Below are 26,342 nucleotides of genomic sequence, written 5' to 3'. Positions count from 1 at the left end.
TCCTGGGTCTATCTCAACTTATAAGCCAGGGATTCCAGGCAGGAGTTAGGATCCCCGGGAGAGCAGAGGAGGGTGGCTAATTGGGATTGGGGGCATCACGGAGGCCTTCCTGGGGGAGGCGATGCTTGCTCCAAACCCGAGAGTATAAGAGAGTTGGAGGTTGGGGGGCTGTGGGCGGGAGAAGCCCAAGCAGGGGGCAGGGAGGAGACGGCCGGTGAGGGTCCTGGTGGAGCTCCTGGGACAGGCGCCGCGGGGGAGCCCGCTCAGACCGAAAAGGGCTTAAGGAGCCCAGCTCAGGGCCCTCGGGGGCTGAAGGGCTCTAGAAGGGGGTGGGCGTGGCTGGGAGGGGGAGGAGGGCGGGAGGCACCTGCGCTGGTGCTGCAAGTGGCCAGAAGACAGCAGAAACCCAAGGACCCTGCTGAAGGTCTGCTTTGGGGAGCAGGGGTGTGTTTTACTCACCCCAAACCCTCCTCTAGCACCTCAGAATTCCTCACAAGGACTTCCCCCAACCCGGGAAATGCTCTTGCTCTCTATCCCTTTTACTGCCCCCCCCCCCACCTCCCGTAAGAGCCCTCTTCGGCTTCAAACCCGGGGCCTCGGAACACAGCCCCCTGGACCCCGCGTGGCCCCTGCCGGTGTTCATCTAGACGGCAGCCCCTAACCCTGCTGTGTTGAAATGCTGGAGTCACCACCTTCCGACACACAGTAGGCGCTCAAGAAATGCTTTGATAGGAAAGAGCTGCTCAAAAGTCTAGTTGAGGGCAGAACTGTGGCTCCAGGCACCACGAGCACCCAGTCGCGGGGAGATGCTGGATCCGGCCGGGGGCCGCCGCGATGGGAGAGGCTCTCCTCCAAGCCGACGGCAGCCGATGGTGGCTAGCAGTGCGTCGGGAGTGCCTTGGCTCCACTCTGTCATCCCTTCAATGACCTAAACGCAGTAGCGCACCCTCAAGGGTGCCAACGGCTTGCATTTGAGGCCCTGCTACCACTCCGTCTTCTCCAACAAAGAGGAAGGGGCAGCGGGCTGGAGGGCACCTGGCTTGGGGACCAGGAGGCCCGGGGGGACCCTCTGCTTCCTCACTGTGATGGCAGCATTCGGTCTTCCCAAAGTTCCCTTCCTATGATGGGCCTTTCCACTGCTAGAGGGGGAGGAGGAAAGGAGCCAGAGGTCATGGGTCAAGTTCCAGGTTCCTGTTAGCACCTGGGCATGTGTAATCAGGTCACATGAATGTCATGTCATTATGTTCTAGTTCCCTTAGGGACACCTTTATCACAATCACCTCCACCATCATTATCACCACTGTAACCCCACCACCACCGTCACCACCGTCACCACCATCACCACCATCACCACCACCATCACCATCACCATCACCACCAACATCACCACCATCACCATCACCATCATCACCATCATCACCATCACCACCATCATCACCACCATCACCACCACCATCACCATCACCATCACCACCAACATCACCACCATCACCATCACCATCATCACCATCACCACCATCACCACCACCACCACCATCACCACCATCACCACCACCACCACCATCACCATCACCATCACCACCACCATCACCATCACCATCACCACCACCATCACCATCACCATCACCACCATCACCACCACCATCACCACCATCACCACCACCATCACCACCACCATCACCACCACCATCACCACCACCACCACCATCACCACCACCATCACCACCACCATCACCATCACCATCACCACCACCATCACCATCACCATCACCACCACCACCACCACCACCACCATCACCACCATCATCACCATCACCATCACCACCATCACCACCACCATCACCACCATCACCACCACCACCATCATCACCACCATCATCATCACCAACCACCACCACCATCACCATCACCACCACCACCATCACCATCACCACCACCACCACCATCACCATCACCACCATCACCACCACCATCATCACCACCACCACCACCACCATCACCATCACCACCATCACCATCACCATCACCACCATCACCATCACCATCACCACCATCACCACCACCACCATCACCATCACCACCATCACCACCACCATCATCACCACCACCATCACCACCACCATCATCACCACCACCATCACCACCACCATCACCACCACCATCACCACCATCATCATCACCATCACCACCATCATCACCATCACCACCATCACCATCATCACCATCACCACCATCACCATCACCATCACCACCACCATCACCACCATCATCATCACCATCACCACCATCATCACCATCACCACCATCATCATCACCAACCACCACCACCATCACCATCACCATCACCACCATCACCATCACCACCACCACCACCATCACCATCACCACCATCACCACCACCATCATCACCACCACCACCACCACCATCACCATCACCACCATCACCATCACCATCACCACCATCACCATCACCATCACCATCACCACCATCACCACCACCACCATCACCATCACCATCACCACCACCATCACCACCACCATCACCACCACCACCACCATCACCACCACCATCACCACCACCATCACCATCACCATCACCACCACCATCACCATCACCATCACCACCACCACCACCACCACCATCACCACCATCATCACCATCACCATCACCACCATCACCACCACCATCACCACCATCACCACCACCACCACCATCACCACCATCATCATCACCAACCACCACCACCATCACCATCACCATCACCACCATCACCATCACCACCACCACCACCATCACCATCACCACCATCACCACCACCATCATCACCACCACCACCACCACCATCACCATCACCATCACCACCATCATCACCACCATCACCACCACCATCACCATCACCATCACCACCAACATCACCACCATCACCATCACCATCATCACCATCACCACCATCACCACCACCACCACCATCACCACCATCACCACCACCACCACCATCACCATCACCATCACCACCACCATCACCATCACCATCACCACCACCATCACCATCACCATCACCACCACCATCACCACCACCATCACCACCATCACCACCACCATCACCACCATCACCACCACCATCACCACCACCATCACCATCACCATCACCACCACCATCACCATCACCATCACCACCACCACCACCACCACCATCACCACCATCATCACCATCACCATCACCACCATCACCACCACCATCACCACCATCACCACCACCACCACCATCACCACCATCATCATCACCAACCACCACCACCATCACCATCACCATCACCACCATCACCATCACCACCACCACCACCATCACCATCACCACCATCACCACCACCATCATCACCACCACCACCACCACCATCACCATCACCACCATCACCATCACCATCACCACCATCACCATCACCATCACCACCATCACCACCACCACCATCACCATCACCACCATCACCACCACCATCATCACCACCACCATCACCACCACCATCATCACCACCACCATCACCACCACCATCACCACCACCATCACCACCATCATCATCACCATCACCACCATCATCACCATCACCACCATCACCATCACCACCATCACCACCATCATCACCACCACCATCACCACCATCACCATCACCACCACCACCACCACCACCATCACCATCACCATCACCACCATCACCACCATCACCATCATCACCACCACCACCATCACCACCATCACCATCACCATCACCACCACCATCCCCATGGCATTCCCATCATCATCATCATCATCACCATCACCATCCTCCTCATCACCATCACTACCTCCATCCCCACCACTATTCTTCCCTCTTTAGATCACTGTTCATGTCGAATGACATCAGGTGAGTCATGTCAGTGGTTCTCACGTGGAGGAGTTTTGTCCCCAGGAGACATTTGGTACTATCTGGAGACATGGTGTCCTTACAGATGGGCACCATTGCTGAGTTGAGCCCAGGGACATCATTAAACATCCTCCAATGCACAGGACCGTCCCCCACTGTCATAAGAATGAGCTAATCCAGGATGTCAATAGAGAGACCCGACCCATGTGAATGCCCTCCGTCCACAGGAGCATCCAACTACGTGATGTGCTCCTGTTGCCTGGGAGCTCAGCAGGGGTGCCTCAGCCAAGAGCAGGCTGCGGGGGTGAGCATCTCCACTTCCTAAGGAGCAGCTTGGCTGTGGATTTTCCTGGGGGCAGAATCCGAGCCACGACGTGTGCTCTGTGGGCCTTGGCTAATCTGGGAGCCCCTAGAAGGAGCCGTGGCCCAGTGCCTGAACGGGCAGTTCCCACCCGGGCACAGCTGGGGAGGGGGTGCTGGGGTGGGTGAGGGATGCTGCCCGATTCCCGAGTCCCCAGCACTCTGACTTGTCCCTATGGTGCCAGAGAAAGCCTCAGGAGGTGACAGGGATAGGGACATCACTAGGAGGTCATCATGGGACATGGTGGCCAGGTCTACAGGGCTTGGAAGGGCAGCAGTGGCCTTGTTTACCACCATTCAGGCTTCTCTTCAGTGACAGCCTCCCCCGTCACTAGCTTCCATAGGGGAAGCTGGAGAATTCGCTGGTCCACTGAAGGGATGGGCTGCTGGGCTAGATCCACGTCCCCCGGGTCTAGCTGAGCACCCAGTGTGGGAAGCTAACACAAAGTCCTCTCAGAAGGTCTCCAGCAGGAGGCCGGGTCCCCCTCGACCACCCCACAGCAGAGGGAGAAGCCCCAGCAACCCCATCTCTCAGACTGACAGTCAGTCAAGAGAGCGCCTGTCCCCTCCCCTGGGAAGAGAGCAGCCGGCCTTCCTCATGTCCAGTTGGAGGGGGATTCTAAAGATGAGTCACACCTGCAGTCACACCATTATGAGACTCAGTGGCACTTAGAGTGGCCAGAAGATCTAGAGAAACGCAGCGCTGTCCCCCAGAAGTAAGGGAGAGCGCACACCCAGCTGCCGCAGAGGGAGGAGCTGGGCTCTGCTGTTGGCTTCTGCACCCGCCTTTCCCACAGGGGCACTCTCCACGGAGCCCCACCCCCAGCCCTATGTTGTGTTCTATTTAGAGACAGGGTCTCACTGAGCTGCTCAGGGCCTCCCTTTTGCTGACGCTGGCTTTGAACTCGCCATCCTCCTGCCTCAGCCTCCCCAGCCACTGGGATGACAGATGTGCACCATCGTGCCTGGCTAATTTAATGATTTTTGTTTGGTTTATATTCTTATCTTGGGTGTGCCTAGGAATGGATAAAGTCAGTAGTAAACTTGTTCTCTGTCTAGGTGACTTTATTTTGGTGGACAAGCGATTTTTCTGTTTTTGAACTGTTTGAAAAAGAGTCAGGGAAAGACACATAAGAAATTAGCTGGGTGGACGCCTCCAGGGAGGAGAACCGCAGAGGGGGGCTTTGGTTGGGGGAGAGTGGAAAACTTAATTTTTACACAAGACTCTTTTGTACCTTTGAATTTGGAATCGTGTGAATGCATTACCGCTTCAAAGAGGATACGAACAGCCCAAGGGACCATCATTATTGCTTCCACTGCGGTCTCCAGCGAGGCAAGATGAGAATCGAATGCAAATTTACATCTGCCAGACCAGCCAGACCCCTTCCCAGTGAAGCAATGCTCCACGTGGCCTGCAGAGGGCAGTGTGTGCCCGGCGCCCCGCAGACCCACCTGCCCCGCAGCAGGTGTCAACAGCGACTCGCCACCAACCAGGAGCCTGGAGCTGGGGCGAGGCGGCAGGTGAGGTTCCTTAACCACGAGCCGGACTCGTGAGTCCACAGAGAGCGACGGAGGAAACCAGGATCAGACCCCCCTGCCTTTCTTGACTCCTTCCAAACACACGCTTCACCCTTGCTTGGCGCTGTTGCCTGTAAAAGGTTTTGCGCGGTGGATTCACGGTCGGGCTCTGTGCAGACCATCACGTTCTAGAATATTCGATGGGTCTGTATTCGTAAATGCGAATGCACAAAACGTATAAATAGCTGGCTTTCACATCAAACTTATAATTTCATGGACATTATTTTGCGCAGAGTAAGCCGAGTGTAAAAGGCAAACCAATTTATTTGCAGTTTTTTTTTTAAGGGGGAGGGGAATTAGTCTGTAATAGAATTTGGACTGTGGACGGGGGAGAGGGAGTCCGCCCACAGAATCACGCCCAGCAACTGGGCCTTCTCTCCCAAGAGGTCACAGCTGGGTCGGATCCTTCCCAAACATCTGCAGATTCAGGCAGCTCCTCCACAGCATCTGCAGCCATAGAATAACTAGCCACAGTCTTCACAAGGCTCCTGGGTGCCAGGGGCGGTTCCTAGTACTTCACCATCAGCTTGTTCTCAGGGGAACCCTGCAAGAACCTCGGGGTGAGTGGCCTAATACGAACACCCCAAATCCAAGGCTCCTTGAACACCAGCGTGAGGCCACACTGGGCAATCCCACTCAAGTGATGATGAATCAAAGCCAAAATCCAGATAAAATATAAAAATACCATGTAAAACCCCCGTCAGCCCACGTGTGAGAGTGTGCATGAAACAAACGAATTCCGAGTTGGACTCAGGTCCCCTAAGACATCTCATCATGCATGCATTCAAATACTCCAAGACCTGATTCCGCGAGACTCTCAGGTGAGGGAGGCCCATGGCCACTCCACACAGGCGCACAGAGGCACTCCTGAGCACGCCAGATCCAAACACCTGCTGTCTGGGTTCTAGAAAAGCCACAGCGACAAACTACCAGACCCCATCTGCCTGTGTTAGCGTCCACAGAGGCCCTTCACCCCTGCCCTGGAGCAGCACAGGGCTTGGCACAGGGGAGAGGAATGCCATTTAAATGAATGAAGATGGGAGGATTTATCTCCATTTTCCAGAAGGAGAGACTGAGGTTCAGAGAACTCAGATAATTTTCTTACGAACACTATCTTGCACTGCAGGCAGGGTCTCTATGGGGCTGTGGAGATGATGAAGGATTTAAATCGGGGAAAAAGAGAACCCGAACCCATAAATGAAGGTGCCATAGAACACTTGCTTTTCTTTTCTTGAAGACCTTCACAGATCTGTTTAGGGTTCCTTTGTATCTACTTTCTCCTCCGATCTCCTCAACCACATGGCAGAGCGGTCAGACAAAGTGTCATCAATCCCATTATACAGATGAGGAAACTGAGCCCCAGAGCCCCAAGTTCTAAGGCCCCGGGGCTCCTGTAAGATGCTGCAGAGGAAGGTGGTCTCTGGCTCCTCCAGGACCACCTGATGCAGACAAATGGCTCCCTGCGTTCTTCCTTATGACACCCTCCGTCCTTCCTCCCTCCCCGTCTACCCACGCTCCTCCACAGCAGGCTCAGAACCGAGTCCTCGCCCAGTGGACCCCGGGGTGATTTCAAAGTTCCAGGCCCGACGAGGCCCTCAGAGTCTCTGGGGATGGGGACAGGCACCAGGTTGCTTGGAGCCCAGCAGGAGCCACCAGGCAGCAGGAGGAGAGCCACAGCCCTCTCAGAAAAGCTCAGGGAAGGTCAGTGCTGAGATGTCACACCCAGCGCAGCCAACCAGGAAAAGCCGGCAGCTCCTGCCTTACTTAGGAGGAAGTCAGGCTTCCCCACCTGGCTACTGTCTGCCGCATCCCAGGAGGCAGTGGACTCTGGGTTCAAATTCCACACATGCTGGATGAGCTTGAGGAAGTGTCTTAACCTCTCTGAGTCTCAGCATTCTTACTGGTGAAATGGGAATCCTATGGTTGGGAGCTGTACATGAGATGATCAGTGCCAAGGATCCAGTTAAAAGAGCGTCTCTGCCCTTTTCTTTTTGTAAATATCTGTGAGGAAGGACACACCCTGCTGAAGGCAAGCGGGGGCACGAGAGGGTGGTGTGGAGGTAAAACTTCTCCTTGGGAGGTGAGAAGTCTGATCTGCTTCTGTTGCTTCTTTGATCTGTGACTGTGCTCAAATTGTTTCCTAAACCTGGGTCTCAATTTTCCCAGATGAAAATCCCAGAAGCTACACATTGTAAAAAAAAAAAAAGTCAATCACAATGGCTGAGGCTGAACCCCTCCACGGACCTCTTTGAGAAGCTGGGACCCCCATTTCCCGCGCACCCTCATCTAACAGCAGTGAAGAGACCCGTCAGGGAGCTGCAAGGACTTCGAAGCAGTCTGGTCACACCTGGACTTTGCAGGCATCAGGGCAACCACAGATGGACCATGGCTGTGACCCTTCCAGAAATCTCCCACGTGGCCCTGTCCCAGCTCCTCCCTTTTCTGGACACGAGCTTCCTCAAGTGTATAAAGCCGGCGTGGGGACCCAGCCCCCACCCCAGGACCCCTACATCCAGGTGCACAAGCTGAGTTCCAGAGACCCGATCAGCAGGGGAAGTGGCATTTGTCGCTGCCGTGTGCCCCTGTGCCCGTCAGCCCGTGTGGGGCCACGGCAGGGCTGCTCGGTGGCGCGTGTGTGGGCAGGGCTGCAGAGGCCTGGAGTGTTTCCGCGTGCTCCTCTGGAGACTCATGTAGCACAGGGCCACCCGCTCCTGGTCAGCTTAGACTATCTGGACGTCAGCTCACCTCCAAGCTCATGGGAGAGGCCAGCCCAAACCAACCCGTGTCCAACCACTCACTTCCCCCGAGCGAAGCCAAGGACCCCCTGCTGACCTGTGGGCTCATGAGCAATGACAGAGGTTGCTCTTCTATGGCACCGACTCTGGGGCCACTTGTTACATGGGGAGAAGGAGAAGGCCACTTGTTAGCCAGGGAGAAGTCACAGTGGCATGACATAGATACGTCCAGGGTACTGGCACCAGGTGGAGAGTTAAATGAGATAATACAGGGAATTCACGTAGTGACTGGCACATGGCACACACTTGGGGGATGACAGGCCCTGATTTTTGTGACCATTATTCCCACAAACGGCGTAATGCATGCTGAGTATTAGCATAAATCCCGCAGAGTGTGGGTGCAAACAGTGGCTGTGCTTATTATCTGCCTGTTTTATGCCTCCAAACAGAACCGCCATCTCTCTTGTTCAACAGGTATTCACGGTGGGCTGCCAGTCATGGGGTAAGTTGGATAAGATATCCCACTGGGAGGAGGACAGCGGCTCCGTCTGCAGAACCTGCCCAAGGCCACAAAGCCAGGGAGCAGCAGGATCGAGATTCAAATGCAGCCCTTTGACTCTAGTAACTTGGTCTCCCTGGCCATGTGGCTTCTCCAAGCTTGGGGTCCCTGTGCTGAGAGGCCCCTGTGATGAGCTTTTGAAGCCACATCAGGTTGTCTTTCTGGTCCTAACTCTAACTTGCTGTGTGATGCTTGGGGAGTCACCTCCCCTCCCTGGGCACTTCCCAGATTTTCCATTTTATGATGTTTTTACCGATAATTCCTTAGTGCCTTATTCTCCTTCCCTTGTTAGAGAGAGAGAGAGAGAGAGAGAGAGAGAGAGAGAGAGAGAGAGAATATGAATCATAAAAGAAATCCTTCAGTATTTGAAAGGTTCGGGTCCCATTTGGGCTTCTAGGGCAACAGACATCTTCCTGATGGAGCTGGGAGGTCCGTGATGGGGTAGGGAGGTGTGAGGAGGTCTATCCTGGGGGGCTCTGGCTCATCCAAGACCATGAACCCCCTTCCCACCTCCAACACTAATAGGAGGCAAGTGATTCTAATAAACACTGCCACTCAGGGCACCGCCCCTCACTAAGGGTCACTTTTTTCAAGCTTCAGACCTTGGCCCCATGGTCCCTTTCCAGATTGGCCACTGACACTCTTCAAGATTCTTCCTGGAGCCAGGCACAGAGGCCCACGCCTGTCACCCCAGCAGCTTGGGAGGCTGAGGCAGGAGGATCATGAGGTCAAAGCCAGCCTCAGCAACTTAGCAAGGCCCTCAGCAGCTCAGTGAGACCCTGTCTCTAAATAAAATGCAAAATAGGGCTGGGGTGGGGCTCAGTGGTCGAGGGCCCCAGGTACCAGACACACACACACACACTCACTCACTCTTCCTGGAGGTCAATCTCTCTGTGACATTTCTACAATCTGCAGAGATAAGCCACAGAGCTCTGACTATGTCCCCTGGGTGGTCTGTGTTTGGCTTTACCTCCCTTCCTGAACTTTGAATTCCTGCAGGCCCAGAACCTTCCTGCATCACCCCTGCAACAGGGTGCTACGTCCCCGACAGCCTGTCCAATCTGAATGCAAAGGCCATGGTGTGTGCTGCCTTTACTAGCTGTGTGACCCACAGGAGTCACTTCACCTCTCTGTGCTATCATTGCCCAACCCATAAAGTGGTAAAGGTAATATCTGCCATACTCAAGGGACCTCCATATTCAGTCTCCAAAGACAACACGCCGAGAACTTGCCAGACACGGTAGGACATGCTGCTCAGACACCACCTCTGACCTGGGAAATCACCCTCTGCAGTTAGCTGCACTCACATCAGCTCTAATTATGTAATTATTACCTCTACGGGTTGATGTTCACGTTCACCACAGCTCATGGGCGTAAAGTGTGCATCTCGGGGCTTTGCACATAGTAGGTCCTTGATAAAGAGTGACTGATTATAACTGAAGTACCGGCACTGACGGTCACTGTCCGAGACCAGGAGGGCCACCCGGGCCCCTGTCCCCTGTCCCCTGTGGCGTGCATCCTCATGGCGGGGGGCCCTCCCCGGCTCTGTCTGCCGCTCTCTCTCCCCCGCCCCTCATCCATGTGATAAATGAAAATCGCAGATGCTCAGGAGTGTGGAGGGGCCCCAGGACAACATCATCTTTTCTCTCAGATCCAGTTGGTTCACTAAAACTGTCAGTGGGAGCCAAGCAAGAGAGATGAGCCCGGCAGCCCGGCCCAGGGCCCTGGCCAGGGAGCTGCTATTTTGCTCCCTGTGTGGGAGGGAGGAGGTGTGTGTTCAGATGCCCCCCCACCAAGAGGGGCCAGATGGGCCAGAGAGAGCCTGGGCTGGCGACCCCAGGACCCGAGTCCCTTCTGCATGGGCTTGATCCCTTTCATGCTTGAAACTCTTCCCTGCCGCCCAATTAGGGGAAGTCGGACTCCTTAGTGCAGCCTTCAAATCCCTGCTTGATCCCAGCGGCCTCCTGGAGGCCCTACTTCAGTACGCCTCGCTGGGTTCCAGACATGTTGGGCTTCCTTCAGCTCCTTTTAAGGGCCTGGGGACATGGCCAAAGTGGGGATTCAAATTCAAGTCCTACCAGTTCCTATCTAGGTGATCACAGTCACCTCTTCAGTCCCTCTGAGCTGCAGTTTACTCATCTGTGAAATGGAGATGATAACAGAATCTTCTGCATGTGCCAGTTGTGAAGATATTTGGGATGTACTGAGCATTCAGCACCTGGGATGTACTAAGTGCTCAGCACCTGAGATGTACCAAGCATTCAGCACCTGGGATGTACTGAGGACTCAGCACCTGGGATGTACTGAGGACTCAGCACCTGGGATGTACTGAGGACTCAGCACCTGGGATGTACTGATCGCTTAACAAAGTTCAACATCATGGACATATAAGAGTAGCATATGCTATTTTAACATGGAGCTCTCCTTCGTCTTTGCTCAACTTGCCTGTGTCCTGCAAGACTCAGCACATCCAGGGATTTCTCAACTTCAGCACTTGTCGACATTTTGGGTCAGCTCATTCTTTGCGGTGGGGACTGTCCTGTGCAGGGCAGGATGCTGAGCAGCATCCCTGGTCTCTACCCCCTGGAAGCCGGGGGCATCTCCCAATAGTCATGACGGGGAGCCTCCAGACCTTGGCCAGCGTGCCGTGGGTGAATCTGGAGCCCTGAGGGGCATAGGTCGGGTCCCAAGTTGCGGAGGACACGGGGGTCAGGATATGGAGGGAGGGGGCTCGATGCTCATGTCCAGGGTCGTCCAAATAATCCAGAGAGAAGGACTGCAAGGGTCGGTGCGGCTCTGCTGTGGCTGGCTTTGGAGAGGACCTCGGCTGCAATACTCAAGGCCCCCCGTGGTGTGTGTGCAGTGGAGATAAACCCAACCCAGGGTCGAGCTGAAGGTTAACTGAATGTTTGTGGGCCGAAGGCGGAATTCCCATTTTCCTGTTTCCCCATTCAGGCCTCCCACACGTGAGCCAGTCTGGTTTAGGGGAAACCACGCGTCTGGGAGGCCTCCTGAGGGACAGTGTGGCCAAACCAAGCAGAAAGGACAGGCTTCCGAGAGTTTCTTGGGGCCTGGGGCTGGGTGGGATCCTTTTCAAGGAAACCTAAGAACCCGGGAACTGAGTAGAGCTTTTCTGTCTGAAGAGCTGGGTGGCTCACCCAGGAACTTCCCAGGGCAAGGAGAAGTTCATAAACCAGAACCATAAATTCATAGATACCATGAGGGCAACAGGGAGCCACATCAGGCTCCTGAGAGAAAGCAGCTTTAGATTTCTATCTGGATCTTCGGCTAAGAAGACCCCAGGGCTTTCCTTGGATGCTTTCTCTCTGTCACCGCCACCAACCTCCAGAGTCACTAAGTGGCCACACCCTTCTCACTTCTGGCCTTTGCAGATGTCCCTGGCATCTGGGGGACATTTCCTTTCCCTCACCACCTGCCAGGTCATCCTGTCACACAGCCGTCGGCATCCAGTCCCCTCGCGCCCAGGGAGACAGTCCATCCCACTCTGCTCAACAGAAGCCTTCCTGCTGAAGGGACGCCCGCGGGACCCTCTTGGCACCTGCTCTTGTGGTGGTTCTGAGCAGACACTGAGAACATGCCTCAGCTGGGTGGGTGCACGTCCCATTCCAGACCCTCGAGGCCGGGGACGAGGTGGGGCTGGACTTGAGCCGTGGGCTCTGGTAGCCACAGGCCCAAGGTCCCCAGGTCCCCATGACGGCGGGGAACACAGAGGCGCAGGGAGGGGCCCAGGGTCTCGCCGTGGGAGGTGAAGGGCCGGGATTCGCCCCCGGGTTGCCCTGGCCCCAGGTCCATGGGGGTCAACTCCGCGAGTCTTTGCCTTCGCGTCTACTGCCTCCCAGAGCAGCTTCCAGACAGTCGACAGTGATCTGCCCACCGCCATCCTCTCCTCCTGCCCCCGCTCTGCCAGACAGTGCCCCCGGCCCCTGCCGTCCCCCACCTGGCCTGTTGGGAGGTCTTCCTCTTGGGCTTCCCGTGGACACTGCCGTCTGGGTCTGTCCCCTCACAGGGCAGTGGAAAGCGCGGGGCCGAGAATCCACAGAGCCTGGGTCTCAGCTCTGCTCCTTGCTGGCTCGGGGCTCCCTGGGCTCAGGAGCCTGGTCCAGCAACGGGCTCGGCATGTCCAGGCAGGTTTCTTTGTGAGACCGAGAGCTATCTCTAGAGCCATTGCCAGTTGTGTCTTCACAGGGTAGGGGTCCCCTGGCTCCCTGCAGGGATGGGGACAACATTCTGGATGGAGCATCTAGTGGTCACCCCACGGAGTACAGGAAGTGGACCTGAGGTCAGATAAGCCCATTAACTAAACACTCTTCTATTCAGCAACCGTTTCCTGAGCACCTATTATGTATCCAGTTCTGCATTAGACTCTAGAAACAGAGAGAAGTCAGACAAGACTCCTGACAGAGAGGATCTGGAAGGAGATGGACAGGAAATTAAAGCATTGAAGGACACTGAGCATGTGGTACAGTGTCCCCCTCTGTCTGCCCACAAGGACCATGTCCTTTGAACATAATAGGCCTGATCCTGCCACAGGGCCTTTGCACAGTCTGTTCCCTTCCTACTCATCCTTCAGTTCTGAATTTTCCTGTCGGATCCCTGGGGAAGCTTTTTCTGTCCTTCATCTTTATATCAACTCCCAACATAGAACCTCATAGAACCTTTCCTTACATTGCTTATTAGGGTCACAGTGTGCAATTTTTTGTGCCTTTGTTCATTTAAGTATCTGTTTCCTTGGTAGCATGTCCTTCCTGGGGACAGGGACTCTGCATGCGCACATTGCTGTTCCCTTCAGGGGAATCTCACCATGGGGATGCCTGTCCTTCATACAGTCCCCAGCACATGATAGATACTTCATTAGTATGGGTTGAAAGCGCTCGCTCCCCAGCCCCCCCATTTGGCTGGATGGGTCCCTGTCACCGTGACACTCACAACTGGATGTCCAGGAAGACGCGCTTCTCTTCCCCCACGTGGATCTTCCAGACACAGTCTTCGCCCTCCGCGTAGGGCTCTGGCCAGTTTGGAGACAGCACCACCCCAGCCATGGCCGAGAGCTCCCCACCACACATGGCTGCAAAGACAGACAGACAGACTGTGTGAGGAGCCAGCGCGGTGGGGCGCTGCAGGGGGTGCTAGCAGGTCACAGAGTGGGGGGTCCGTCCCTCACAGCCTGGCTCGGGCTGTCCCCCCGCTCAGGGGTGGAGTGACACAGACACAGTGACAGCTGCCCTCCCCCTCCTCTTTCCTGGAGGCTGGTGTGCATGGCCTAGCAATGCAGGGCTCCTTCAGCACCGAGGACAGAGCTCCAAGGTCCTGAGGCATCATAGCTCCTCCCTCTAAGCACGGGCAGACCCCCCCTCCCAAGGTGGAGCCGCCTGTCATCCCAGCCGCTCGGGAGGCTCAGGCAGGAGGATGGAGAGTTCCAAGCCAGCCTCAGCAATGGTGAGGCCCTAAGCAACTCAGTGAGACCCTGTCTCTAAATAAAACATAAAAAGGTTGGGGAGGGGGCTCAGGGACTAAGCACCCTCCTGGGGCTCCGGTCTTATCTCTGCTGCTAGCCTCCACAAAACAGAGGTGACACCATTGCTGGCCTCCTCAGCTTATGAAGAGCCTTGACAGAGCCCAGGAAGCTCAGGAAGGTCAAGGCTACAGGGCAGCCAGGGGAGGGGGCCTGCTGTGTGGTTCCGCTGCTGTGGGAGGTCCCAGCTCTGAGTGGCTGGAAGCAGACTTGGGGTGACCGGAGCCTTTAAGACCCTCTGGGTGTCTGCCAGGGTGGGAGGCTCGGAGCCCAGCAGAGGCCGGGCACCAATACAGCCTGCTCTGTTGAACCAGCACATTTAACACAGGGACCATCCCTCATCGCCCTGAGGCTGTGACTCCACTCCAACCTCCACCAGGTTACTCCACCTGCCAGGAGTCCGGCTGGGCCTGGCTTTGTGACCTTGGCCACAGGGAGCCAGGGAGGGCGGGCCCCTGGGAGCCAGTGGAGGAGGGCTCTACAGGCCCTGGTGTCCAGAGGGGCCTAGAGCAGGGGTCTCTGAGAACAGAGAGACCTGAGTCCCATTCGGGTCTGTGCCGATTACCCCCTGTGTTCTTAGGCATGTCATCTGACCATGACATTTCATATCTGCAAATGGGGCCGGTCATGTCTACAGGGTGGCAGTGAGGATGGGATCATAGTGCACATGCAGCCCTCGGCAGAGCATCTGAGACATGATTGCAGTACACCGACTATCATTATCATTATTATTGATATTCTGGGTTGCCCTCTACTGTTGGTGGGCTGTGCACTGCACAAGCAGAGAGAGTACGCAGGAGCTCAGATCCATGCGGCAATGTGCCCAGCACACCGGGCACTGTGGGTCCTGTGCCTGGAGGGAGGGGCACTCTACAAACCATGTATTCATTTTGTAATTTCCCAAGGACTAGCAGCAACCCAGCTCCAAAGGCCAGTGGGCTCCGGAAAGGATTTGGATTCTACAATTGGCGCATGGACCGGCCATGCCTTTGAGCCGGGGCCTTGGTCTCCGGGCCCCACTCACCTCTGCACAGGGGCTCCGTGTCGTTCCAGTAGGGGTCTCGCACATTGATGCACTCGATGATGGCGGGCCCCTGCTCCAGGGAGTGGCCAGGGTCGCAGCTGAACTCCACCACGGTCCCGATGTTGTAGGTGGGGTCGGACGTGGTGAAGTTCCCGTTCTGCAGGTAGGGCTCGTAGCAGTGGCCCTTCTCGAACGCTGGGTGGGGCACAAGGGGGCAGCTCAGGTGAGTTAATGTGAAACTCAGGCAAGAACCCTGCCCTCTGGGGTCCCACGAGTCCCTCCCTGTGTCCCGCGAGTCTCCTTCCCAGGGCCCGTCACATCTGCATCCTGATCTCTGCCACCAGAGACCATAAAAAGGGCCCCATGATCAAGACCACGGTTGGGGGACACCGGGTGGGAAGGGGCCGCAGGGCACTGAGCGGCTCAGAGCATCCTGCGCCCCAGGGCCGGGTGCCAGACGGAAGCCCTTGCTAACTCTTCCTGGAGGAGGTGGTTCTAAGAGGTCCCACTGGGTGGGACAGAGCCATGTTTAAGGACAAAAATCTCAGCTGCAATCTTCCTAAGTGCTGGCCTCGGGAAAAGTCCCCCGAGTTCCTTGGATGAGTTTAGGTTTCTCATCTAAAGCCGAGGTGATACCGGGTGCCCCCAGTGTGGCAGGATGGCCCAGTGCGCACATGCGCACGGACGCACGGCAGCGTCAGCCAGGGGTCGGCGGCATGATTGACAGATCTGCCTCCGGGAACCCAAGGGGAGGCTGGCCTCCGGGTCCGGACTTCTCCCTCCCAGATCCTCAGCCCCAGCGCCCTTCCCTGGTCCCAGGCCACCACCCGGGAGAAGGGGAGGCCCCCAGGGAGGCTCACCCTCAAAGCGGATGTTGAAGGCGGTGGCCGCGGGGCCCTGCTGGGACGTGAACTCGATGCGGATGCTGTTGGCGTGGCTCAGCAAACCCTCGAAGGGGACGCTCTCGGTGAGGAGGGAGTCGTAGAGGAGGGCCGAGGCGTTGGTTCGCCCGCTGTAGACGGTCATCCTGGGGCGAGAAAGGACAGGGGAGCCTGTCCTTAAGGAGTAAGCCATGCTCCTTCGGCACTGGGTCCCCGCTGAGCTCCGCCTGGGCCTCATCTCCTAAGGTGAGGGGGTCAGGAGTCCCCAGCCCAGTCCCCACAGGGGCGCACTGAAGTCTGTCACCCCTGGGCCTCCGTGTCCCCAGCTGTGGAGGAAGGGATCCTACAGTCCCTCCCAGACCTCCTTACAGGTGGGCTTTGGGGATAGGTCAGCAGAGAGTGCCCCCAAAAGAGCCGGGTTAAGACAAAACGTCGTTGGCATTCCTTTTTATTGTCATTTAAAACCACTTCGTCTGAGTGTTTTGAAAATACGTTATGCCGAAGCAGGGCAGGAAAGCGCTTGCGAGTTATGTAAATTTCTTTTATGGAGTCGTAAACACGCATTTTTAGTCCTTTGAGTGTTTTTTTTTTTTTTTTAACTATGACTCATAAAAACGCTTTATTTGATGCTGCCTGGATGGATTTCTAATGTCACCAAGACGCACACGGGTGGGGGCTGCCGTTTGTTCCTTTGCCACGTGTTCAGGACGGTGGTGCTGGGGAGAGGGGCCATGGTCCAGGCCAGGGGCCACCCAGGACCTGGGAGGGCGTCTCTGCAGTCCTCTGATCCTGTTGACCCTGTCATCTCGGGGGGCTGTGGGCCAGGAGTCCTCTTTCAAGGAATCTGAGGCAAAATGGGCTGCTCTGGAGGGAGACCCCGGGATCTCAGAATCCATCCATCTTCTGAACACAGCCCCTGGCCAGCTCCCTGCCCTCCAGGGTCTGCAATGGGAGGACGTTTGTCTCAGAGCCTTATGAGGTCTGTGGTTGGGTGGTCCGGGGAACACTGGGTTAAGCCAAAACAAAGCTTTTTTCTTCCTGCAGAACTTATCAGAGCCTTTGTTGGCTGATGTTTATCAGGACCTTCCAAGACGGGAGAGGGCGGGCATGCCGTGTCTCCCAAATGTGTTTGTGGGCTACGTAGGACGGGGTTGGAGTTTAGGAAGACATCATTTTGGGGAAGGTCATCTAAAATGTTCCTCATGTCTTTCCTCCCAGTGCCCCCAGTGCCCTACAGAAGTAGCTGGACTCTCTGAGGCTGTCAGTAGATGACCATGATTTATCTTCCCAGCCTATGGGCTCTGTGTCCTGTGAGAGCCTCGGCCATGTCCCCTCCCGACACGCTGCTAATTCCTTTATTGGTTCCCCCTGCCCACCCCTGAGTTGTTCATGCTTGAAGCACTCTTTTCTCTGTTATTCTGAGTTTCCTCAATCAAATCTCTTTTCAAGGTTTAGCTCAAATTCCCATTTTTGTTTTCTTTTTTTGGTACCAGGGATTGAATTCAGGGACCCACGACCCCTGAGCCCATCCCCAGCCCTACTTTGTATTTTATTTAGAGACAGGGTCTCTGCTTTGGCATAATGTATTTTCAAAACACTCAGACTAGAGTTGCTTAGGGCCTCACTTTTACTGAGGCTGCCTTTGAACTCGCCATCCTCCTGCCTCAGCCTCCTGAGCTGCTGGGATGACAGGCTGGTGCCATTGCACCAGGCTGAAAGTCCCATTTCTTAAGTTGAGCCTAACTGACCTCTGAGTTCTTGCAACTAGTAAATATTGTGGTATTTTAGCTATTTTTCTCATAAAAATGGAAAATCCCCTGAGCTCCTGTTGCCCCTGAAAGTTCTGCTGGCTTCCCACCCACCCAGTGCCCATGAGACTCTGCCAGCCCAGCTCAGAGGGTGGCAGGCAGGGCTGGTCCCTCCAGCAGGACCGTGCTGGGGGTGCTCTGCGCTGCTCCCCACAGGTCCCCAGTGTTCAGAACCCAGCTGTCACCAGCCAGGCTGCTCCGTTCACTTTCCCAGCCCCTGTGAGCACCCACAGCGTCGCCTCCCAGGTAGGTGACTTCCCCGCATCCTGCCTGCTGCCCGCAGAGCCCCGCCTCAGACCCACGTCTAAGCCCTGGAGGTCCCAGACTTCCACAAAGTCCTAGAACACGGTGCCAGAGCGCGCAGGTGTTCAGATCTGGACTCTGTGCCTGGGGTCTCCTGGCTGTCCCCTTGAACCCTGCTCTGTGGTGTGCTCACACCTAGTTGTCCCTCCCCACCCCGCTGTGAACCCAGGCGCCACTTCTTTCTGCTTTTCGCCTGTTCTCCCTGGAGCCGACCACCTGGCTGGGCACGGGGCAGGTGCTGGGGAGACGGTCCCCACCTTGTTCCATTGTGAAAGGGGGCAGGAGAAGGGACCTGAGGGGTGGGGACCTTGAGTCCCTCCCTCCCTTCCCCCGCCTGCTGTGTGACCTGGGCTCATCCCCGCCTCCTGCCATGCCCCCCGCCCACATGTTGGTCGCTTTATGTGGGAGAGGAAGACATGGCAGCCGATGGCCCCTGAGGTCCCTGACACCCTCCCCCCAGCGCTCGCTTCCTCGGACTCCGTGGGCCCAAGCCTCTGTCCACCTGGGGACCCCAAACCCCGGAGCCCGGAGAGCGCGGGGCAGGGTGCCGCCCTCCCGTGTACCTGTCCTTGTCATGCAGCGAGAGCCTCTCAAAGTGCAAGTGCAGCTTCTGGCCCTCGGGGGCCTCGATGGTCCACACGCAGAACTGGCTTCCGTTGGCGTTGGCGGGGTGACTCGGGGAGAGGACGCGGCCGATGGTGGCGTTGTGCACGGCTCCTCCGCAGGGGGCTGGTCCACGTGGGCAGGCAGAGAGCAGAGAGAGGGAGGCCGTGGGTGTCCCTCCTCCCAGTCTCACCCTTACCCCTCAGCCCGGGTGGAGCACGGGAGACCCGGTGGAGGGGTTGGGGTGCCTGTGGGGACGCTTGGAAGAGTCTGGTCCTCCAGGAGGCTTCATCCTGTTGGATGGACCCACTCCACGCCCGGACCCCCGACCTGAGTGTGTCATGGGAGGAATGACTGGGATCTGGGCTCTCTTCCACGGAGCTGGCTGTGCCCCGACTTTTAATTATACAATGTTCATTCAGCGGGTGCGGTGGCGCTCGCCTGCCATCCCAGTGGCTTGGGAGGCTGAGGCAGGAGGATGGCGAGTTCAAGGCCAGCTTCAGCAAAAGTGAGATGCTAAGCCACTCAGTGAGACCCTGTCCCTAAATAAAACACAAAATAGGGTTGGGGTAGGGCTCAGGGGTGGAGGGCCCCGAGTTCAATCCCTGGTACCCCTCCCTCTTCCGAAAACCAAAAACAACAAAAAACTCAACAAATCCACCACCAACCACAAAAACAAAATAAATGTTAATGAAGAAGGACACAAAAAGTTCACAAGATAAGACATCCAGCTCAGTGACTCAGGACGCACAACAACATCCAGGCTCACGAATAATAACAGGATGCAGTCTAAACTCTGCGATCCACCTAATTGGTCAAGATAAAAACCCGGAGATGGTAAAGGTCACGAGAAAGGCCACTCTTATCCTTGACTAGTGAGGATGAAAACGTTAGGACCTTTCAGACGGGCAATGAGGCGGGAAGGTGGGAGAGTGGGTTCAAGTGCTCTGACCTTGGAATTGCAGCTCTAGGAAGGATCCTACGAAAGGTTTGGAAGTTTGTGCGTGGACTTAAGAAGGAGGGGGTGCAACTCACTGCTTTGCTTCTCTGAGGAAACAAGACACAACGCAGACTCCTCTCACAGGGGTTTGGTGGAATAAATACACTCTCTCTGGGTGGTTATCAAAGGCCGTGTTTTCAAAGAACACTTACGAACATAAGAAAATGCTCACTATTTTTTAAGTGAAAAAAAAAGCAAGACAGAAAATATTCTGTCGTGCATATTTCAATGAGCTGTTGGCCAGGATTGTTCGAGACCATGAATATAAAAGTGATTTGCTTCTATCTTCTACACTTTTGAATTTCTTGAAAAAATTTTTTAGCAGAACCATATATTACTTGTATCATAAAAATGTAATAAAGAAATATTAAAAAGTGATTTGTGTCCTAGAAAGAGGTACACAGCTCTCTCAGTTCACAAATGAGGAGCCATTCTGACTCTTATGCCCAGGAGATGTTGGGTTCTTAGGAAATTGTATTGTCATGTGCTGTCTGGGGAGCTGTTTCTCCATTCTGCATTTTTGCCTCTGTAAGATGTGGGTTTCAGCAGGGAGTGGTGGCCCTCAACTCTCATCCCAGTGGCTGGGGAGGCTGAGGCAGGAGGATCACGAGTTCAAAGCCAGCCTGAGCAAAATCGAGGCCCTGAGCAACTCAGTGAGACCCTGTCTCTAAATAAAACACAGAATAGGGCTCGGGTGGGGCTCAGGGGTCGAGGGCCCCTGAGTTCAATCCATCATCATAATTATTTTGGCTTTTCTTGTACACTGGCACCTGGATGAGTTCATGATGTGTAGCATGTGCTCTGTAAATATTGAATAAACAATAACCATTCCTTTTGTAAAAGAGGAAAAAGAAGTCCAGAGGTGGTAAGCCACTAGCCCAAGGACACAGGGCTAGGAAAGTGGAGTAGATGGGACTCAAACTCATGATACTTGACTCTGGAATCTGTTACTGCAGCTACTCCTCCATCCCATTTCTAATTCATAGTGATATTCTACAGATCTCAGGGTGCATGGAGTATATTGAGCACTTTATAAATGTTTGTCGATTGAGAAATTAATCTTTCTTTTTTTCTTCTGGACATATAGCAAATGCTCTTTGAGTATTTGTTGAATGACTATGTGACTGAATAGGCTTTTTTTGGTGGTGGTAGGGATGTCCCAGGGATTGAACACAGGAGTGCTTAACTACTGAGCCACATCCTCAGCCCTTCTTTATTTTTTTTATTTTCAGATAAGGTCTCACTAAGTGGCTGAGGGCCTTGCTAAGTTGCTGAGGCTGGCCTTGAGATGGTGATCCTCCTGCCTCAGCCTCCTGAACGGCTGGGATTACAGGTGTGCACCACTGCACTCAGCTCTGAATACCATTACAGCAGAAGAGCTGAGTGGGTGGGTAGGTCTCCTCTCTGCTCTGGACTTTGCTGTGATATGCACCAAAGAAGTTGCCAGAAAGGTCCACACGTCCTTCAGGACCATGGACAGAGCCCAGTTTGAAGGCGGTCAAGGCTGTGCCCGCGGGTGCAGGGTCAGTGTGACAACCATGATGTGCCCACGAGCCACCCGAGGGGCGTGTGAAATGCAGATTCTGACTCGGCTGGTTTTGCACGGGGCTCAGGACGGTGCATTCAGGACCTCGCTGCGAGGACTGAAGGTGTAAAGGGCGCAGCTCAGGCGCGGGGCCCTCCGGCCTGGCCCACACTTGCAGCCTGGTACCTCGGCTCCAGGCCTCCTTCACTGAGGGGCGGAGCGCCACCTGGTGGCCACGGAGGCCCTCGGAGCATCTCCAGCCATCTGTGAGCCACACAGCGGCCTGAATCCACGCAGGTGTCCGCTGCTCGTGCACCCATGTCGCACCCGAGGACCTTGAGCCACGTGGGTGCTGCCCCTGGCCCAGCCTCTCCGCAGCTTAGCCGACTGGTCCCGTTTTACTTTCTCAGACTCAATGGCTTCCTCCCCCCTCAAGGCCTCTGCACTTGCTGCTTCACCTGCCTGGAGTGACCGTCCCCGGGCCTTTAGCCCAGTTCTCTCCCAACGCTCCAGATGCTGGTTTGGAGGCGTTCCCTGGGACTCCTTCCTGGGACTCCTACTCTTGGACTCCTCCCTGGGACTCCTACTCTTGGACTCCTCCCTGGGACTCCTCCCTGGGATTCCTTCCTGGACTCCTCCCTGGGACTCCTTCCTGGACTCGTCCCTGAGATTCCTTCCTGGACTCCTCCCTGGGACTCCTTCCTGGACTCCTCCCTGGGACTCCTTTCCCATCCTCATCCCTCATTCCCACCTTCGCGCCTCCTCCCTGCACACCCTTCCTTGTGGCCACCCTCTCGCCCTGATTTCTGATGTCTCTCTGGTCCCCACTCATCTGCATGGGTCCATCCGGGGAGTTCATTTCCTGGCACTTGTCACAGTCCCTAAGTAACGTCACCTTTGGTCCCTGCTGGCTCATGTGCACACTGCATTGTGCACTCGGTTGGAGACCCCCAGAGCCAGGGCTGGGGACAGGCTCTCTGAGTCGGCCAGGCACTTGGGCGGCACCCTACACACAGAGGTGCTGCCAGAGGGAGGTCTGTGGAGTGACCAGTGGATAGGAACGGCTCTGGGCGACAAAGAGCCACATGCACGTGGGATTCCTTCTGAGTCTTGAAGTCTTAGCTGCTGTCTGCAGAGGGCAGGACCCACAGAGTCCACTCCCCTTAGCTGGAAGGTGCCAGGCTGTGGGCAGGCTACCTTCCCCAGCTGCCTGGTGACTTTAGGCAAGTCACCTCACCTCCGTGAGACTTATCATGAAATGGGGGCAGTGTTTCCCAGGAGGTGGGATTAACTACAGCCTCTGGCAGGATGCTCAGTGCATATGAGCTCAACTAAAAAGAAAAAAATATGGCGGCAATCATGCCCCAAACACAAGCAACAAAGAACAATAGATAAATGAGACGTCATCAAAATTAAAAATACATTTTTCCCTCCATCAAATAGCACTATCAAGAAGTGAAAAGACAAACCCACAGAAGAGGAGGAAATATTTGTAAATCCTATGTATTCTAAGGGCTTAGTATCCAGAATATATAAAGAACTCTTAGTATTCAACAAGAAAAAAACCCCAAATAGTCATTAAACCCTGGGCAAAGGACTGGAGTGGAGGTTTCTTTAAAGAAAATATACATGACCGACAAGTGTACTAGAAGATGTCGGACATCATTAGTTATCAGGGAACTGTGGAAACCACCACGAGGGCTGGGATGCGGCTCAGTGGTACCGCACATGCCTTGCACGCGGGAGGCTCTGGGTTCAATTCCCAGCACCGCAAAACAAGACCAAACGGCACCTACACACCGGTATGACCGATATGACAATAGCATGGGGTATAACAAGAGGAGAAATGGGCGTCCTCGAACATATGGCTCTTGGAAATATAAAACCACTGCATGGGAAAATTCCATTTTTTGGATACCTAAGAGACATGAGAACTATGTCCACGTGAAGACTTGCATACAAATGCTCACAGCAGCCTCATTTACAACAGCAAAAAGTGGAGGCCACTCCAATGCCCATGGTCAGAAATGCAAAAGCTGGTAGAACCACGCAATGCATATTATACAGCCATGAAAAGGAACGGAGCTCCCATAGAATCTGAAATCTGAAAGAACCTTGCCAATGTCATGGCCCGTCACAGAAATCACATGAGATATGATCCCATGTACATGAATCTCCACAATGAGCCGATCCCCGAGGGACAAAAAGGAGCCTGGTGGTTGCTAGGGGTTTCGGGGAGAGAGAATGGGGAGGAGCTTCTCAGGAGGAGAGGGTTTCCGTTTGGATAAAGATGTCCTGGAACTAGACTGTGGTGATGGTGACACAATATTGTGAATATACTAAATGTTTCTGGTGGTACATTTCGTGCAGTCCGTGTTTTACCCCAGTTAAGAGGTAAGCCCTCAGGGGTGGGTGAACTCGGAGCAGTCTCCTCTGGGTGGCGGCGGGCCCTGAGCTTCTTCTGAGGTCCTGGGTTGGAGGGCGGGGCCGAGATGGGCGGGGCCGAGATGGGCGGGGCGGGGCCTGCCCGAGTGGGCGGGGCCTGCCCGGGTGGGCGGGGCCTACCTGAGCAGACGGGCTCCGGGCTGCTCCAGTGGGGCTTGGAGGCGTTGATGCAGGTCAGCGTCTTGGCGCCCTGCAGCTCATAGCCCAGGTGGCAGTGGAAGTGGGCCACCCCGCCCGAGTGCAGGTCCATCACGGTGACGTCCCCGGAGTCGGGCCGGCGGGGGAAGTTGCAGCTGAGCATGAAGGCTGGGGAGAAGGGCAAGGACCGAGGCCGTCACCCCATCCCGCCAAGGGGGTGACCAGGACGCAACCCACATCCCAGGGGCCCATTTGTGCTGAGGAGAAATGACAAGGCCCTGGGGACGCGGGAGGGGGTTGTGACTGTCACTGATCTCGGGGGAACCGAAGTTCCCCGATAGCACTGTCTCGGGGCTCAAAACTCCCCGCTCCGCCGAGCTAGTGACAGCAGCTTTGGGGTTAAAAACAACTCCCTGGCCTCACTGAGTCTCTCTCTCACACTGGAGGGCAGGTGTCGCCTGTGCACCTCCCTGTGCTGGGTTTAGATGTTAGAAATGCAGCCTCTGCAGGACATGCCCCCTATGAGAAGCCTGTCCTCCCAGCGGCTCCGGAGGCTGAGGCACGAGGATCAAGAGTTCAAAGCCCGCCTTAGTCACAGTGAGGCCCTAAGCAGCTCAGGGAGACCCTGTCTCTAAATAAAATGCAAGATAGGGCTGGGGATGGGGCTCAGGGGTCGAGGGCCCCCGAGTTCAATCCCTGGTACCCCCAAAAAAATAAAAATAAAAAAATAAAAAAAAGCCCCTGGCTGGGGAGGCAAAGCCCCTGGGAGGACACATGTGTGGTCCCCATCCTTACTCTCTCACTTGGAACCCCGTGGCCCTGAGACTCATCTCCCTGACCTTCCTGTTGTTCATCTTCCTGGGGGAGGTGCTGGCGGTGCCCCCTCACGGGCAGTGTAAAGATGAAAGGAGATCATGCTGGGGGAGGGCGGCCGAGCACAGGGCTGGCGCACAGTAGGTTTTCAGGTGGTGGGGTGCTTGTGGGGCCTGAGCCATGCGCAGCGCCTGATGTCAAGGTCATGCTGACCCCACTCCTTGATGGCGGTTGGACATGGAACACCTGTCGTCACTCCCAGTGTGTCTGGGGGAGGAAGTTCATGTTCATGGTTTCAACGAGTTATTTTCTCTCTGGTTTTGGGTCCATGACAACAGCACAGGGTGGTCTCAATATCAACAGGTGTGAGGAGGTGAACCCCTCTGTCTACCGCCCCCCGGGTCCAGAGTCCTCTAGGGAAAAGTCAGAAATGATTTGTTCTTCCAGCGGTTTGGTCCATCAGATACACATGGACATGGTCCCCCAAATCCATGTGTGGCCAAGGGCTTCACTGCCCAGGTGGGTATGTTGGTGACTGGCAAATATCCAAGGAGGGGCTCTTAGTTAAGAAAAGGGACATTTGACATCATGGAGCAGCCAGGAGGTGAGAAAACGGGGGGAGAGGAGAAGGGAGGAAGGAGAGAGGGAGAGGAAGGAAAAGAGGGAGACATAAAGGGAGCCAGAAAGCCAGGGAAGGAGGAGAGAGGATGAGGTGAGAGGGAGAGAATCAGGCAGGAAGCAAGTGGGGGAGACCTGGAGACAGAGGGCTGCTGGGGCCGCAGGCTCTTCTTCGGGAGTCCAAGGGAGCCTCAGAGGGGACCCAGGGCCATGGACTTGAGCAGGGGGAGTGGCAGCTTATTTTCATCAGCCCCTAGCGGGTCTCCGGGACACCTGTCTCACGGCTGCAGGCAGCACGGGGTTGGCTTATTAGCGGAGCCTGCGAGTCTGTCATAGGAGCAGCGCGGATCATTTTCTAGCATAATGTACATCTTGGCACATTTCCCTGAAATCGCAGTCATTACCAGAAACGTTAGGGGATGTTATCTAATGGAGGGATACAGCAGCTCGTGGATTATGGCGATATTTTGACAACGTGACTCAAGGGGACTGGCTCCTTTGGGGACCACAGGCTCCCGT

General features: G+C 55.4%; 1 protein-coding gene across 3 annotated transcripts in view; it reads right to left on the bottom strand.

Annotated features, from left to right (window-relative positions):
- The window catches only part of SEZ6L (seizure related 6 homolog like), a 158,284-nt gene that overhangs the window by 27,974 nt on the left and 103,968 nt on the right, over positions 1-26,342 (bottom strand). For all 3 annotated transcript variants that reach the window (XM_081285090.1, XM_081285091.1, XM_081285092.1), the window contains exons 5-9: positions 24,375-24,560; positions 19,245-19,410; positions 16,550-16,716; positions 15,690-15,884; positions 14,080-14,218 (exon numbers count right to left, since the gene is read on the bottom strand). In XM_081285090.1, the coding sequence (XP_081141216.1) occupies positions 14,080-14,218; positions 15,690-15,884; positions 16,550-16,716; positions 19,245-19,410; positions 24,375-24,560 (853 nt within the window). The remainder of the gene's footprint in view (positions 1-14,079; positions 14,219-15,689; positions 15,885-16,549; positions 16,717-19,244; positions 19,411-24,374; positions 24,561-26,342) is intronic.

Source organism: Spermophilus citellus (genome assembly GCF_964194105.1).
Source record: "Spermophilus citellus genome assembly, chromosome: 3".
In the NCBI taxonomy this organism is placed as follows: domain Eukaryota; kingdom Metazoa; phylum Chordata; class Mammalia; order Rodentia; family Sciuridae; genus Spermophilus; species Spermophilus citellus.
This window is presented reverse-complemented; position numbering and strand designations above follow the sequence as displayed.